This window comes from Ambystoma mexicanum, chromosome 4q (assembly GCF_040938575.1).
Source record: "Ambystoma mexicanum isolate Mex_15411 chromosome 4q, UKY_AmexF1_1, whole genome shotgun sequence".
NCBI lineage: Eukaryota > Metazoa > Chordata > Amphibia > Caudata > Ambystomatidae > Ambystoma > Ambystoma mexicanum.
In genome coordinates, this window is record NC_090928.1 from 1,296,213,871 (window position 1) to 1,296,231,340 (window position 17,470).

At 47.1% G+C, this 17,470-nt stretch overlaps 1 protein-coding gene across 1 annotated transcript in view; it reads left to right on the forward strand.

Annotated features, from left to right (window-relative positions):
* Positions 1 to 17,470, forward strand: part of LOC138467389 (uncharacterized) — a 623,308-nt gene that overhangs the window by 344,263 nt on the left and 261,575 nt on the right. The window contains 2 exon segments of the mRNA XM_069607343.1: positions 10,283 to 10,536; positions 14,435 to 14,579. Of these exon segments, the coding sequence (XP_069463444.1) occupies positions 10,283 to 10,536; positions 14,435 to 14,579 (399 nt within the window).

The window sequence follows — 17,470 nt, forward strand, 5'->3', positions numbered from 1 at the left end:
CCACCTGCAACCTCACAACAGGGCGTTGCACAGAATCACACGGTGCAACAGCAAGTGCCAGGAGTGCAGCAAGGTCGCAACAAGGGGTGCAACCACAGAACATGGGGAGTTTTTCACAAGGACAATCCCAACAGACACCGTCACATGTGTCACACACGATGAGCACAGGGCAGGTCCAGAACCCTGGAAGGGGAAGCAACACTGGGAATGGGGAAAATCTGCAAGTGCACAGTGGGCCAAACTTATATGTAAACTAGGACAGCTCACTGGGAACCCTGATGTGCTCTATCCTATCAGTGACACCAGAACTTCATAGGGAACCTAGGATGGATGTTGTTATAGGGGGTAAAGAATATTCCTTCCTAGTGGACACGGGTGCAACATGCTCGTGCAAACGTGAGGACAAGTTTTCCTTGTCCGGCGAAGCCATAGAAACTCAGGGTTTTACAGGAGCTCACAGTCGAGTTCCCTTTACAGACGCTCTCCCAGTTTCCATAGAAGAGTGTGAAATGAATGTACCTTTATTGTATTCACGGCAGACCCCAGCAAACATTTTGGGTCGAGACTTAATGACAAAATTGAACATGACGATTTTGTTCACGGAGGAGGGCATACTATGCTCCACTCCAGGAATGCATTATTTAAATGTATGCGAAATGATTAGAGCATACTCAGGACACATAGCCATGTGGGCCATACCCTTGGAGCCAGAAATGCTCGCATATGGCATGCGTGTGCTTATGGCAGGATTGCCAGGCCTTGCAGATAGAACCATGAGAACCCCTGATGAGTTTCTATTCAGACCAAGAATACCTATGCATGAGGAGGAGGGACAAATGTTTCCCTTGATGATACATACTGCAGCAGTGCGAGGGAAAGTAGTATTGGTTGACGGATACAATGATGAAGGCAGACAATGGTGTGCTATTACGCCATCGAAGAAGGGTATCGAGTGACTGACGTCATCGATGATGAGTGTTAGGCAGAATTCCGTGCAGTGCCCTTAGGGACTACTACACACAATTAAGACCACAGGTGGGAATACATGTTTTACCTTTGGTACAAGCCTGTACTACTATTTTAAAGTGGTAGCAGTAGCGGAGCAGCCAGGCCTATCTCAAGAGTATATGAGCATTAGAAGAGATTACACAAAGGGACCACAATTACTGTGACTCAAGCAGACACTGACTCAAGGTTTCAGGTAGAAAAATATAAGTACATTTATTTTAAAACCATTTGTTATCAACACAACACTTCTATTAAATTTAAAACCACACGTTAAATACACTACAACTGACCAATTCACTTTGTACGGTAGGAATCAAGGTAAGTACCCCGTGTTTGAGAGAACCAGTATTATGGAACAATACACGTTACCGTGTATACGATTGCGATCACTTTTTGACAGTTCGGTCTACTAAATAAACGCGTATCCGCGGCAAGAAATGCTACTGGGGCAAAAACACACTTAGCACCTGAGATACCCAGAGCGAGTTGGGGGCAAAAATCATAGGCAATACCCTGGGGAATACCCTGGGCAATACGTTAGTTAGGCAAACAGAATCGAAGAACACTCATGGACAGAAATGCAAGAGTCAAGAGGCCGGAGCCAGTGGCAAGTGGGAAAAATAAGGGCAACCCTTATAAGCGAGAAATAGGGATTTCACCCAAGATTTTTCAAAGAAGAAGCTAATGCCACGAAAGTTGTTCCTGGTAGTTCCCTGTAGACCCACGATTCCTGGCTTCGGCATGAAGAAGGACGATGAAGGGGGTCTACACCACACAGGGATGAGGCCGGCATCAGTGACGAAGAATAAAAGGTGCGCTCCTTAAAAACAGGAGAGGCTCTTCAGGTGGCTATCCGGACCACTACAGCAGTGTGCAGCGATTTCGACCAGGAAGGGGACCTCTGGCTGAAGAAGATGAGCTGGTTATCCCCACCAGGCTCAAGGAAAGAAGATTCTGGACTGGATCTTCTCTTAGTCGTTGTAGGGTAGATAGCTCAGGACTGCAGCAGGGCTTCACCGGGACGGGATAGTTGCAGCAGTCGACCTTTCCTCCGCTTCTCTTCGGTTCCTTGTAGTTCCATTGGTGACTATCTGACTTCCAGCTCAAGAGACCTGCCTTTTATGCGAAAATCTCCCATTCACACAGCCTAGCTGTCAATCACCCAGCAGGGGGGTTGTCCAGCCCGGACAACCACCTTAGCCATTCATGAACAAGTGCGACTTGGGTTTCCTAGGATACCCTGTGCAAGGGGTGACTACACCCTTCCCTCACATTCAGCCCACCTAGACACCCAGGTGCCTTGAGGAGGGCTTCTTGGCAGAAGCCCGCCAAAAGACAGTGAACAAAGAAGGCAAACCTGGTTTGCCGCGCAAAGTAAAACACAAGAAGGAGTTTAACAAAAAGAAATGGCGAATAAACCGCACTGGAGCCAAAAGAAAAATAATTTGGTCCAGCAGGTTTAAGTTCGAGGCTAACACAATAGCCTACAATATTACCACAATTATATAAGATAACAGCGGTAGAAAATTAGGGTAGATACCACTGCCACGAGCCATGTCAAAGGGCCTCATTACACGGTAGGCGGTAAGGGTTTACCGGTACTGGTATTTTACCGGTACCGGTAAACCCTTACCGTCTTACTACGAGGTCCCTTTGCGGGTTGGAGAATTTAACGCCTGCTTTTTGCAGGCGTTAAAAACCAACCCGCAAAGGGACCAGGGAGCTAATTACAGTACCGCAATTTGCGGTGCCGTATTTAGCACCTTCCCCATTCCCATTATGCCCTATGGGGCAAAAATGGGAATGGGGAAGGGCAATGGGGGAAGGGGGAATTACCGCTCCACCAACCTTGGAATAGGGTGGTAATTCCCCTTTCCACCAAGGCAGTGCCGGTATTTTACCGGCATGGTGTAATGAGGCCCAAAATGTTAAAAGTGCGAAACAATGCTCTAGGAGGTACAGATTAAAAAGGGCTAATGAGTAACCCTTTCCAGCACTCCATGTAAGATGGTATGTACTGCATCTGTGGTTAATTTGACTAAGTAAAGTTAATGGTAACTTTACCCTTTTCTGGGGGACAGTAGTCACCTCAGAAATGGAGTCGGTGGGAAGTCTGAACGACAACCCTGTGTCACTGCACAGAAGGTGCTGTGTGACACACAAAAGAAGGGGGCTACTGAAGTAGTGTACTCCAGAGTCCACAATCACCAAAAACAGGTAAAAACACATAGCAAAATACAAGTAAGAGTGGAGAAAAAGCTCACACTCTTACCAAGTGGAAAGAAACAACTCCAGAGTTCCAGCAAAGCTGCTGAGGGACTCACTAGGTAAGGGAAATTAGCCATGAAATGAGAATTCTCCCTAACAATGATCTGCTTGAAGAACAATCAGACATGGAAGGGACAAGGGTGGAAGTGAGTCTCGTATTTTGGGTAAAAATGATCAAAAGAGTAGTGCCCCAGAGAATGATGTTGGCACTGAAACGGCCGGAATATTTTGATGAGGATATAGCTAAAGTACCTGTCTCATTGTGGACTACAGGACCCTATGACGTAGGCCTCTTGAAGGGGGTGGGAGAAGTGAAAATTAAACTAAAGCCAGGAGCAATTCTGCCGAGAGTCCGACAATACCCCATGTCCAGAGAGGCAGACAAAGGGATTTTTAAGACAATGGGCCTCATTCCGAGTACGGCGCTAACCAATGGCGCTATTAACGCCTTGGTTGACGCCGTACCCGGACCGGCAGCGCCTTGGTGGATGGCGGAATTACCGCCCCATTCCAAGGTTGGCGGGGCGGTAATTCCCCATTCACTAAGGCTCTTCCCCATTCCCAAATGAGCCCCCATAGGGCTCAATGGGAATGGGGAAGATGCAAATAACGGTGACTGTTCATTACGGTCACCGTTATTGGCTTGGAGGCCCCTTTGCGCCCTCGACTTTAACACCTGCTCAAAGCAGGCGTTAAGGGCGAGGGCGCAAAGGGAACTCGGAGTATGGCGGTAAGGGATCACCGCCACCGGTCTCGTTACCGGTGGCCGCTATCCCTTACCGCCATACTCGGAATGAGGCCCAATGTCTGTGATCATGGACCAGGGCATCTTAGTGACATCAGAATCACTGTGTAATACGGCGGTTTATCCTGTCAGGAAATCATAGGGGGGGTCTTGGCATTTAATCCAGGATTTACGAGCATTAAATGATATTGTTGGAGCCGAGTTCCCTTTAGTCCCTAATCCATCTACAATTCTATGGGCCTCATTACACGGACGGCGGTAAGGAAATAACGTTACTGGTAAGGTAATACCGGTAACGCAAAATTTCCTTTCCAATTACGACCCGGACTTGCCTCTATTAGCGCCATCGTTAAGTACGGTGGCACTAATAGCGGCAAGTCTGTGGGCGTGCGACCCCCAGATCGGAAATAGCGGCATGTCCATAATAGCATCCCATCACAAGGTAGGCGGACATGGTAATAGCGGCATGGTAAAGACCCCAAAACACCCTATCGCCATGGCGCTAATACCGGCACCTTGAACAACCCGTTAAGAGACCTGAGCAGTCCACCTCCCACAGGTGGACACATCCAGCACAGGTGTAGGGGATGGAGACTGTGGCAGCACAAAAGGGCACACCACACCCCTTCCCACACCCCTTCCCACACAAAAATGCCTCCAATACTGCCCGCATTTCATGGGCTGGAGGATGTGATTGTAGTGCGGCACCATCAACAGCACGAAGCACAGAGGAGACGCAGGAGGAGTAGGAGTAGGAGTAGGGCAAGAGAGGCGCAGCAAGCACCAGCAGGGCACCCAGAAATACCACAGAACCAGCAGGAAGAGGACAAGAAAATTGCACATAGCGTACCTGCGCTGTGATGAAGCAGGCATCCGGCTTCTACAACACACAGCACCGGTCCCTAAGCATGTTGGGTGAAGCCCTCCTGTACGGCCATGACAAAGTGCCGAAATAAACCATGGCATGTGTGTTGCGGGACTGAAATTACATGAGGCGGGATGTGACTGTGCCACCTGACATGCAAGCACAAGATGAGGATGATGTGGATGGTGATGAGGATGGCGCAAATGGCCCGCAGGGACATGCAAGTGGCAATGTCCAGGCAGGACACGATGTGCGTCAGCATCTGATGCATCAGATTGCATGTCATACAAGGTATGACTGTAATGGATAAAGATGGGTATTACTGCCCTGATGCATGTGTTCAGTCCCACAAAGAACCATCTCCCCAATACAGTACACACACACAATGATGAATGCCAAGCCAGTGTAAACTTTCAAACAGTGTATTGTGAACAAAAGACAACAATAAGTGCAGGGCCCCAACTGTGAAAACACCCTTACCCCCCTCCCCCACAACACTCCCAAAATCACCCTTACCCCCCTCCCCAAACAACACTCCCAAAATCACCCTTACCCCCCTCCCCCACAACACTCCCAAAATCACCCTTACCCCCCTCCCCAAACAACACTCCCAAAATCACCCTTACCCCCCTCCCCCCACAACACTCCCAAAATCACCCTTACCCCCCTCCCCCCACAACACTGCCAAAATCACCCTTACCCCCCTCCCCCCACAACACTCCCAAAATCACCCTTACCCCCCTCCCCCCACAACACCCCCATGTGAGCCTCATGACGTGAATGTGTCCTTCTCCACATGTGGCACCCAGTCCTTGCTGGCCCTAATTGCCAGTGCTTGCTCCATCATCTGGTGGTTGTGAAGTGGTGCGCCGCAGGTTCCACAGAGACCGGCGTAGGGGGCTACTTTGCCGTGAACTCCCAGAGGAGGTTGGGCCCGGTTCTTCCTGGGTTGGCAGTGGGCATCGGCGCTCAATTGCATCTGCTATGCGGTTCATGGCCTCCCTGAGTTGGGCCATTTCATTGCAGATTCGGTTGGTGCATGACTCCATGGCCTCCCTCGTCTGCTGTGCAAATGTACCAATGTCCTCCCTCAGGCGGCCTGTCTCAGCCACATGCTGCCCTACTAGACCAGTCATCTCGGTCTGCCTCTGAAAGATGGATGATAGTTCATGTTGCATGGTGGGTGCTGGTGGGATGGCTTATGTGCCTGGATCCATGGCACTTGCATCAGGTGAGAACACCTGGGGGCTCCATGGCCCTTCAAGGGTGGGGATGGGTGATTCTCCTTGGCTACCCGGACCTGATGACAGCCTCGGGCTTGACAGTAAGGGGCGTTTTGGTCTGGGGCACTGGCTTAGATCCTCAATGCCAGGTGCTTCCTCCTCATCTGAAAGTGGGTCAGTGGCCGCTGCCTCACCTGTTGAGCTGGTGGCAGCAGAGTGCATTCCCTCAATGCTGCTTTCACTTGCTGGGAGACACACTCCCGTGGGTGCCACGACGGCAGCAGGCATGGCCTGTGGCTGCGTGCAACTGGTGCCCCTGCTGCCTTTGTCCCTGTGGTCATGGTCACTCCTCCTGGCTGCCCTTGAGGATGTGGCGGTGTCCTCTGTGGCATCTCTCCTGGGTTTCTTGCTGGATGTGGGAGCAGGTGTGGAAGTGCGTGCCTCCTCAGTTTCTGTGTGTGATCCTGTACGGGCTGGAAATGTGGAAAATCATCAATAATGGGTCGACCTGTCTTATGCTGAATGAATACGTCATGCCGTTCTATGCATTTAGGGCTCTTTAGTGTGGATGCAGGTAATGGGGATGTTGGGTGGGTCATGCATGAATGGCTCTGTGTTGAACGGGTATGTGGTGATGCATGCATGTTTGTTTCTGGCTTGATCCACGGCATTCATATGGACACATGATTGGGGCGACCATCACACTTCACTGTGCATTGTTTGATGCATACACTCACCTCCATCAGACGAAATGGCCACGCCATGCTCCATTTGTCCAACTCCCTTGATGGATTCCACGCCGATTGTCGATGCACAGGTCTCCTCCCACTCACTGAGCTTAATCGGCGATTCGCTGCCTCCTCCTGTGCCCGTAGCCAGGTTGCGGTTTACGGATAGGATGTTCCTTACACGTAGCCGGAGGTCATCCCACCTCTTTCGGCATTCTTTAACTGTGCGGGTGGTGGTGCCTACCACGCTGACCTTGTAGGCTACCTCTTCCCAGAGGACCTTCTTCTTCAGGATGGTCTCTGCCGCATGTCGTTGCAGAAGACCACCTGTGCATTTTCTGCTAGTGTCTGAGTGAGCATTATGAGCTCATCCTTGCTGAACTTCTCCTTGCGTTGCCGCTCTGACGTTTTTTTAACGGCAATGGGCATCTTTACAGTGTCCTGGAAGGATTTCCGAATGTGTTTCCTGGTAAGGTGTCCTGGATAAGGAGGATGGCAATGGATTGTGTTTTTAAAGATGGCCGCCGTGCTGTTTCCCGTTCCTGTGCGATGACGCTATTTCCGGTTCCGCAAAATAACAGTCACTGATGCTATTAGCGGTGACCGCCAATGCCGATATCCGCTAATTGCGGTGACCGCTATTTGCATGTGGCGGCAGGTCGGAAGTGCTAACAGCGCTTTCAAGGATGCCGTTAAGGGACTTTTTGGGGTCTTTTGCGGCATGGCGGTAGGATCATTACCGGCATGGCGCTATGCTCGTGCCCGCGAACTCGTAATGGCAAGCAAATGGCGGCCTCTTGCGAGGACGGACACGCAAATTACGCCATGCCGGTAAAATCCCATTTTTACTGCACAACGTGTAATGAGGCCCTATGTAATATACCCGTTGAGGCAAAATATTTCACGGTGATTGACTTGACAAATTCCTTTTTCTCAATCCCCTTGCACCGTTACTCATAAGATCTGACGTCATTCATGTTCAGACAAATGCGTCTGAAAAGCATGAGGCTGCCACAGGGGTACTGTGAGTCCCCATCTATCTTCAACAGAGTCCTGTCCTGCAGATTAAAAAGTGTTGTCCTGCAGTATGTGGATGACATCCTAATCTGCAGTACCACAGAAGAGCAATGCAGGCACGATTCTGTTCAGCTACTGACTATACTGGCTGAGAAGGGTTATAAGGTTGACAAGGAAAAGTTACAATATTGTCAACAGGAACTACTATACATAGGCCAGCTGATCTCTCATGAAGGAAAGAAGGTGCCCCCAGAAAGGGCTGAAGCCACATTGAACACGGCTAAACCACACACGATAAAGAAAATGCAGAGCTTTCTAGGCCTGTGCAACTATGCTAGGGCATGGGTTTCTGATTACAGCTCCTATACTAAGCCTTTACTTCAGGCCCTAAAGAAGGCCCAAGTGACAATGTTAAAGATTGAATGGTCTGAGACAATGGAGAAAGGGTTTACTGAACTCAAGAGAGTGATTTGTACGGCTCCAGTTCTCGGAATTCCCAATTATGCAGAGGAATTTTACCTGTTTTCACATACCGATGGCAGTGTTATGACGGCAGTGCTCGCCCAAAGAACATTGCGGAGGTACAAGCCCTTAGCATATTACAGCGGGAACCTGGACCCAGTTATGAAGGGTCACTTCCCATGCAAGCAAAGTGTAGCTGCTGCGGCGTTCTCCATAGAGAAAGCGACAACAATTGTAATGGGATGTTCCATGACATTATACGTTGAGCCCTCATTATTTGCCATTTTAGAGAAACCAAAGGGCACATTGACATCTCAGCTTCTGCTTATGAAGTGATCATATCAAATCCATCGATTAAAATAGTCCGATGTAAGATAGTGAACCCAGATATGTTTATAGCAGAAACAGTCACTGAAGGAGAGCCGATACATGACTGCACGAATTATGAAGAATTCTATGATGAAATCGCCAGGGTAAAATAAAATGCCTTATCGAGAGGAGAGATCGTCTTCATTGACGGTTCTTCAAGAATCGACCAAAGTGATGGACAAAGATACACAGGCGTCGCTGTGATGAAACACACAGCGAATGGAGAAATTTGAGTACTTGTTAGTGCACCAATACCATCTCACTACTCAGCACAGGCTGCAAAATTATTGGTGTTGATACTCGCCATTGAGAATCACACAGACCAGGAAGTAATGGTGTACAGTGACTCTGCCTATGTGACGTCAACAGCGCATGCAGAATTAGCGTGCTGGAAAAGGAGGGGCTACCTCTGAGCTGACAACACGCCAGTGCAGCATGCAGCTTTATTGGACAGGCTGATAAAGGCACTACAGCTCCCAGTGGGCATAGCGGTCGTGAAATGCACCGCCCACACCGAGGGGACAGATTTTGTGTCACGTGGAAAGCAAGCAGCAGACATGGAAGCCAAGCATATGGCATCCAAAAGTGAGACGGTCATAGAAGTGGAATTGGCATGCACCCATGAAAGGATGATGGTAGTACGAACAACATCTGATGCCCATAACGATCTTGGGCAAACGCAACTAACGGAACTCCAAGGGGAGACACCATAGGAAGAGAAAAACTTGTGGAAACGTCGAGGGTGTTCTTTAAACCCCTCTGACAGCTTGTGGTGACAAGACAGCACTGGTAAACCAGTAATGCCTGTAGCCCTACTAAAAATAGCGTTGGAACAGTTGCATTACCCGACGCACATGACAAAGGAGAATCTAGCAGCAACACTCACGGAAGACTGGTTTATACCGAATTTAGCTGAGCATGTTGCATTCTTTATGGTGAGCTGCATAATCTGCCAGCAATTCACCGCTGGGCAAAAATTAAAAGTTATGAGAGGAGTCATCCCCAGGCCAAATGGGCCTTTTCAGCACTTGCATGTTGATTACGTCGACATGATTCAAGTATGCAACGGGTACAGGTACTTAAATGTCATTGTGTGTCCATTCTCTAGAGGGATCGAAGCAGGTCCATGTACAGACCCAAACTCTACCTGTGCGGCCAAATTCCTTGTGAGGGAAGTGTTCCCTAGGTGGGGGTGTGTGAAGTAATGAGATCAGACAATGGGGCTCAAATTCAGTCTTTGAGCCGATTAGCTTGCTGCTTGGTATAAAGCACAAGTTCTCATCGGCATATCATCCAGCAGGTAATGGGATCGGTGAGAGGCTCAACGGCTTGTTAAGGGAAAGGATAGCCAAGCTGAAGCTCACTCTAAAGAGGGGATGGTTGCACTGCCTTCCTCTGGCACTGTATGCTCTTTGGAACCAACCTGGCTCCGACCATCATCGTACGCCGCACGAGATAGAAACAGGAAGATGAATGCGCACTCCCCTGATACCCTGAGATAGAGCTAGATGTGATGCCCAGTCAACCTGGGAGATTCTGGGAACTGAAATGCAAAACTATCTGAACTGCATGACATCTTGCCTTACTGTAATTTCAGACCAGCTGCAGCAAAGACAAACAGCGTGCAAGACAGCGCAGGACACAGAAAAAGACAATATATCAGTCACAGCTCAGGGTCTACGTACTCCACTGGTCTTCCCTGGAGACACTGTTTTGGTGAAAAATTTCACAAGGAAAAAGTTGGATGAGCCAAGATTCAATGGACCATTCACAGTTGAAGATGTTACTCCACCTGCAGTCAAGTTACAAGGGAGAAGAGCGTGGATCTTCCTGGGTGATGTCAAACCATATGTCAGAGAAGACACCCTGCCTGCACCCTGCCGCGAAGAAACTACAGACAACGGGGAAGAACCACAGAACGTGCAGACGAGCTCCATGACGAGGAAGAAGAACGCATGACCTGCAAAGTAAAGACAAAGAACCCTTTTGCAAGTTGAAGCTTAACTTTGACATTTCCTCTCAGCAGAAAAGGGGATAAGGACATAAAAACGGACACTCTGTGCATCCTAGTTGCAGGGTGAAGAAAACTACACATATAAGCCACAACACGTTTTGGTGGTGCGAACATTTGAACCAAGTCACACTTAAGCCTTGATGAGGAAAGGACTATAACAAACTTTTGATCAAGATAGTTAAATTGTAAACAGATACAGCATCCCGATTCACCCAGAACTAAGACTTTGTTTGACAGCACTTATGGGGTCTCACAGTAGAGATATCACAAAGGACGTGGTCAGGTACTTCCACTTAGTGTTAAGATCCTACCAGTCATTGGTAGAGAGGCGCACCAGTGTCATATACTTTCTTCAAGATCCTGACAACAACAAAAATAATCAGACACCTGCTTACTGTCATTGCGGAGGCATTCAGCGTACTCCCAGAGTAGAGTGAGAAGGACATAAATGCTTCACGACAGGCGATACTAGATGAACTCATCAATACACTTTTCTTTCGCATAATTGAAGAGTGCCCATCTATTGTCAGAAGAACAAGTCATCTGTTAAATAAAATTAGCATTTTGTTCGCACTCCATGCGACCGGACAGTACAAACATTGTTCACGTCAAGGAAAGAACACATAATCCTGAATCTCAACAAAGGCTGGACGAATGTCCCTATCACTAGAAGACAGCAGATTAGTGCACAGTGTCTTTTTTTCACATAGTTGCTGACTTTCCGTAATTAGTGGGGAGACCTATCGAAGTTGACATCCTCACATTCATCCGAGATCCAGCTAATATCACACAATTGGGAATGCTCTTGCATGGAATAAGCCTCCAAGTGGAACTCTCAAATCATCGGAGAGATTATCTGAGGAGATTCTGAATAAGACTTCCGCGAGTGACAGATTGAGGGAGCAGAGTCAAGTACCTTATTTGTTATTATTGTTGTCACTTTTCTCTAATTCTTCATACTGACCAGTATCCAACATGTCCTCAGGACTGAAGCAGATTTAAGGAGGGAACTGGGAATTCACACATTTTGAACATGCACAGTAAAAGCGTCTAATTGAAAAGTAGTATTGTAATCTATTTTTTCCCATAGTTAGCAAAGGAACTGTATCCTGTATCAAGAGACAATTACCTCCTGCAAGAGGGGGCACACTTGTGAAGCACTTGACACTTTTGACGCAAAACTCGGAGAATGATAGTGAGTGGGGGAACAATAACATTGACATTTGGCGAATGATCTAGATGGGGGCCCAGAGCAGTAACCTGGTCCTCCCGCAAGTGGAGAGGCACCCTTGCTTCTCTGGAAGAAAATGATGTTGCCTCACATATCGAACTATAATGTACTTATGCTTTGTATTTATTATTATGTTACTGTCATTCACGATTAGAACTGCATTTTTTATTGGTGCACGAAGCGTTCCAATTTCAGTGCACCCACCTGATGATGTACGCATGAAACCCACAAAAGCACCCAGACCTTATATAGTCATTCCAGTCTCGAAAAAATCTGATGGTAAAATAAATGAACTAGAAATGAATGTAATTAGCAGTGATACACACACACTTGAGGTAATGAATGATGAGAAAAGCTGGAGACAGGGTCAGCACGAGATGAATGTAAACAGAGCACTAACAACTACAAGCACACACACACTGAATGCACATGAACCAGGCCAGATGGCAAGAACCACAGAACCTCAAACGAAAGCAGCAGAGAAGACGAGACTGCCTACCGAAAGAACGTTCACAAGAGATAGTGAGAAAAAGTGAGAAGAATTAAGAAGAGAGCCAACAGAAGCAGTCCTGTCAGAATCCCTAAAGAAAACAGAAGTGGCCGCAGAAAGACAAAGGGCACAAATGTTAGTAGACCTTCTATTTCCACACCTGAGCAGAGCGAGAAAATGACAAGAGGAACTGAAGAACCGAACAACAGAAACTGTATTACCCAGCACGCATATTCCAACAAAAGGGACAAGTACCAGGCCTACAATACAACCATATTCCGGACCAATGCTAGGCTGGTTGGCATGGGCACTTGCACGCAGCAGAGAAAAAATGCACGAGGACCAGGAAAGAGCTGCCAGACTTGTCCACTCAAATGGCGCAGATGAAGAAGCCTGCACCATGGACCAGAATACCTGAAAACCTTCCCGCAAAGATAAGCCATACAGATGCACTTAGGGATGTAGTTATAGAAAACTTAAGAATCAAGAGAAGCATGTATGAAGATAATAATGAACTCAACGATTACCTGGACAGCACAGCACATCTAGGGAACAACATTTGGTACCAGCACATGAAAGAAGTTGGAAGGCGACTTCAGAAGGAAAATGCTTCGTTTGTGCACTTCTGCCGTACACCATGGGAAAATCCAAGATCTTCGTGGCTGTAGAAATTGATGTCCCGACAGCACATTGTCTGTCACATGTAGCAATGTGCAACACCAGAGGCCAGTTCATGGGAAGGGATGCCTCATTGAAATGGCCAACTGAGACAGATTACCCCGATGAAGATGATTACGTTCAGGACATTAAGACGAGAAATAGAGCTCATACTAGAAATCACGTGATCAGGTATGAAAAGCCTGAAGTTAAAGGAGCAGGAACAAGATGGGAAGTGAACCCGTGACTGAACGTCCAAGGGAAAACTCCGGAAGAGGCTCAAATTTGGAAAAACAGAGGCCAAATGCAGATTTGGGGAACAGTGCTTTCACCAAACGGATGGGAAGAAGGAGTGGTGATCCGCCGAGCATGGATGGTCATTGGAGCCTGCAAGGAGCAATAGAAAACTCATAGAGGGTGTGTAAACCTTTTTTGCCCGAAACTCACAAGATTACTTACATGGGTCAAAGACAGAGGAGGACCCCTGCAGATAGTGCCACTGGAAAGCCCAAAATGTGTTCTTCAGGAACAATGACACAAGGAAGATGGGAGAGAATCAGAACTGCAGACAAATTTTTGAAGCTCCAGGAATGACTCATGGAACTGCAGTAATTATGGATTATTATTGGGCGTATGGATCCAAAGCATACATCAGACTGCTGAAAAACTGGAGAGGCATATGCACGATAGTGAATGTCCACGTGTACTAGTGATCACGAAAGTACACGTGGACCCGAAAGGTGACCTGAATATTGACAGTTTCCTGAAAGCAGATGATCACCTGAGAAAGAGGAGATCTGTGGAACTGACAACTAGAGTGAAGAGAGAAAATTACTTCTCTGCCAAATCAGAAGAAGCATTTTATGCAATCCCATATGGGCACAGGCTATTCAGCCTCACCTCATCAGTGTTCGCGACAATCCTCATGCCAAGATTCCAAGTTGGAGCAAATACCAAATGGTTGCAGATAACCAGATGGGAATTACTGCAAACCATCAACTCGACAATAAAAGGATTCAATGCAATCAAGGAAGAGTTAAGAGCAATCCGACTGATGACTCTCCAGAACAGATATGTACTTGGCATGATCACAGCTATGGATGGAGGTATTTGTGCAAAAATCGGAGAATCATGTTGCACATTTATACCTTCTCACGACGAAGAAAACAGAACTTTAACAGAAGCCATAGGTGTGCTGACAAACCTACAGAACCAGAAGATCAATGAAACTGACAAAGTTGATGATGACAGCTGCTTTGGATCACTGTTTTCATGGGTTCCACAATGGATGGCAGATGCATTCAAGTTCCTAGGAGCCCTGCTGGTAATGATATTACTAGTCTTTTGTGTCATCAAGATAATAATTTCACAATGCCAGAAAACTGCGAAGAAAGCCATAGGGATGAAGATCATGATTGATGTCAAACCAGGATGGAAGCCCAGAGATTTAACTGATGATGAAATAAGAGACTCTGTGAAGGCAAGCAAACATGCACGAGAAGGTACAAAGGTTCTTTATCCCAGGAAATTCAGAAATTATGAAGGAAAATTGATCTATTGCAGCCCAAATGGACAATGCCAGCTAATGACATGGAACAAGGATCAACATGTAAAGACAGCAGGAAGCCTGAAAGGAGTGATAAAAATATGGACTCCAAAGAGACACTCCTTCACACCATCATGCACAAACCCAGAAGTCGAAGAAGAAATGGATACAGAAGAACCAAGTGAGACAAATCCAAAGGAGGAAGCGGAAGTGGTCGATAAACCGAACAGAGGGGGGAGTGTAGAGGAGGTCCCAAATATGACCTGCACTCCAGCCACCCAATTTGAAGTATCAGGAACGTTCACACCCCGATACGCGATGTATGATGAACAAATAAACCAGCACAGAGCGTTAGGCCTCTGCCCAGTGCCCATCAGAAGATCAACACCTATTGAAGTGCCAATAAACAGACAAACATGGACAGTAAGGTATCCATTGAGACAACCCTACCAGCAAATGACACGAAATAAAGATTACTTAAACACTGTCCCAGAAGAAACTCAAAAGGCCTTAATTGAAGACGAATGGTGAAGACACAAGGGCCCGGACAGACTCACAAATGAAAGAAGCGACAATCAAAAGATGACACACAAAGATGAAATATCATGACTAAGGATGTCATGAACTTAGAAGGAAGCACGATGTTGAAACATATAGAAACTCAAACTGTCAAACAGGATGAAAATATTCAACTGGCTAACGCCTGTACATATGCTTGTAATGCAAGAAGCTAAGAAAACTGTGAGGCTTGCTATGCTTAGTAGAAGAACAGAGCAGTAAGTGCCAACAATATATCTACCTCAACAAAGCACACTATATAAGTGCGAGTCCACTTTATACTAAAGCAGAATTAACCCAGGTTACTAAGGGTCAAACAGGACAGGATTCTTATTCCAGCTAAAACAAAAAGAGATGGGGGAATCGAAACTCAGCAAAGAGCATTCCGTGCCTGGGAAATCAAGGTCAACCCAAGAGAGAGAGGCAGACAGTATCTTCAGAGAATCGAAACTTAAGAGCAGAGCAGTCTGCCCTGTGAAGGTCGAGATAAGGAGGCCCAGGCAGGTGGCAGGCCGAAATGAGAATTAAATGCACAAGGAAAACGAAGCCGATCCACGGTGTACTAACACGTGACCAGCCAAGCGTGAAGCAGCACCAACGTCTGATGTCACCCAAAACAGGAGATACCATAACTTTTCCTGACAAGAAGCTACAGTTTCAAGGCTGACCACAGCCAACTAATTGACACATAGAATCTTGGGGCATCCTGCACCTGTTTGACCATTCTGTATGCTGCTAATTAAAGTGGAAGTTTATGCTTGGGCTTATAGCCAACCCAATCACAATGGACCAAATAATCTAGGGTCCTATAACTAGTAGAACCAATGACACTTCACACTTTTAGTGATGTCTGCATGAGTAATGTTAGAGGGAAGGGCGTAGACGCCCACCTGATAAGGATTAACCAATCCTCACACTCTGTTACCATATACAGATATAGCACCTATACTTAAGTTACCTTTTCCAACCAATAGAATTGCATGACAAACTTATGAGTGTTACACGTCAATGATGACGAATTTTGGGTATAACTGTTACTGTTTGAATGAAGATTGTGGGAGTTGAAGCGAGACGGGCTATCGCATCACTGTTGATTTCCATGTTTCCCCGTTTCTTGTACTTGTCATTAAACTGACTCCCCTTCACCAAACCATTGAGTTGTCCTTATTGATTGGTTTTGGAGTAAGAATTCCTGCACCCCTTCCACCTCAAGGTACAGCTATCTTGTCTTAAAGTACTTGAGGGCGAGCTCTGACTCTATGGGCCGGTCAGAGGTCACTCCCTCTCCTGTACAGAATGGTATTCTGACAGAATCAGAAGCCATTATGGACACAGATGCTGATCCCCTGGCTGCTCTGGTCCAGTTGGTGGCTGATTTACGTGCTGACATGCAGGTAGCTCATGACGCCACACAACGTCGCATTGATGATTTGCAGGCGGGTCTAAGGGGTGGTGTTGAAGAGCCACAACCTTTGACCGCGGCCTCTGGCTCGGGTACAGCCGGAGTCCAACCCAGAGAAGAAACGGTCCCTTTGTATATGGCTGCATAGTTTCCTTTGGCCCCACCCAAACGTTTCTTAGGCGATCCCAAAGCCTTTAGAACATTCATAAATCAATGCAGATTGCATTTTCTGTATCGGCCATCATCTTTCCCAGATTCAACCACCAAGGCGGCATTTGTATTATTGAATCTGGGTGGTTTGGCTGCAACATGGGCCAATCCTCTTTTGGAGCACGGCAGCCACTTGTTGTTTGACTGTGATGCCCTGATAGAGGCTATGACTCGGATTTTTGACACGCGATACAAGTCCCACGCTACAGATCTAGAATTGCTCAATTTGCAACAAGGGGAGGCTCCCCTACTGACGTACCTCACCAAATTCAACCAGCTTTTTGCCGAAACCAATTGGCCTGATGAGAAAAAGGCTGCATTGTTTTATAAGGGGTTAACAGACTCCCTCAAGGATATCATAGCTACTGTTCCGGTGGTCCCAGCTTCTTTCCCTGATTACTTAGATCTGGTTCTCCAAATTGACACTCGTAAGGCTGAAAGAAAAGGGGAGAAACGACATCCAGCCCCTGTGCCAGTTAACATTTCGAGTCCTGTCTCTGGTAACAGAGAACCTATACAAATAGGGGCCGTTAGGGGACCATTGTCCATTGATGAAAGAGAAAATCGCAAGAACAATTTATGTTTTACTGCGGGTCCTCTGGTCATTTCTTACGTTCTTGCCCTAAAAGACCAATGAAATCGGGCAACGCCAAGGCCAGGCAATAGAGGGAGCCCCT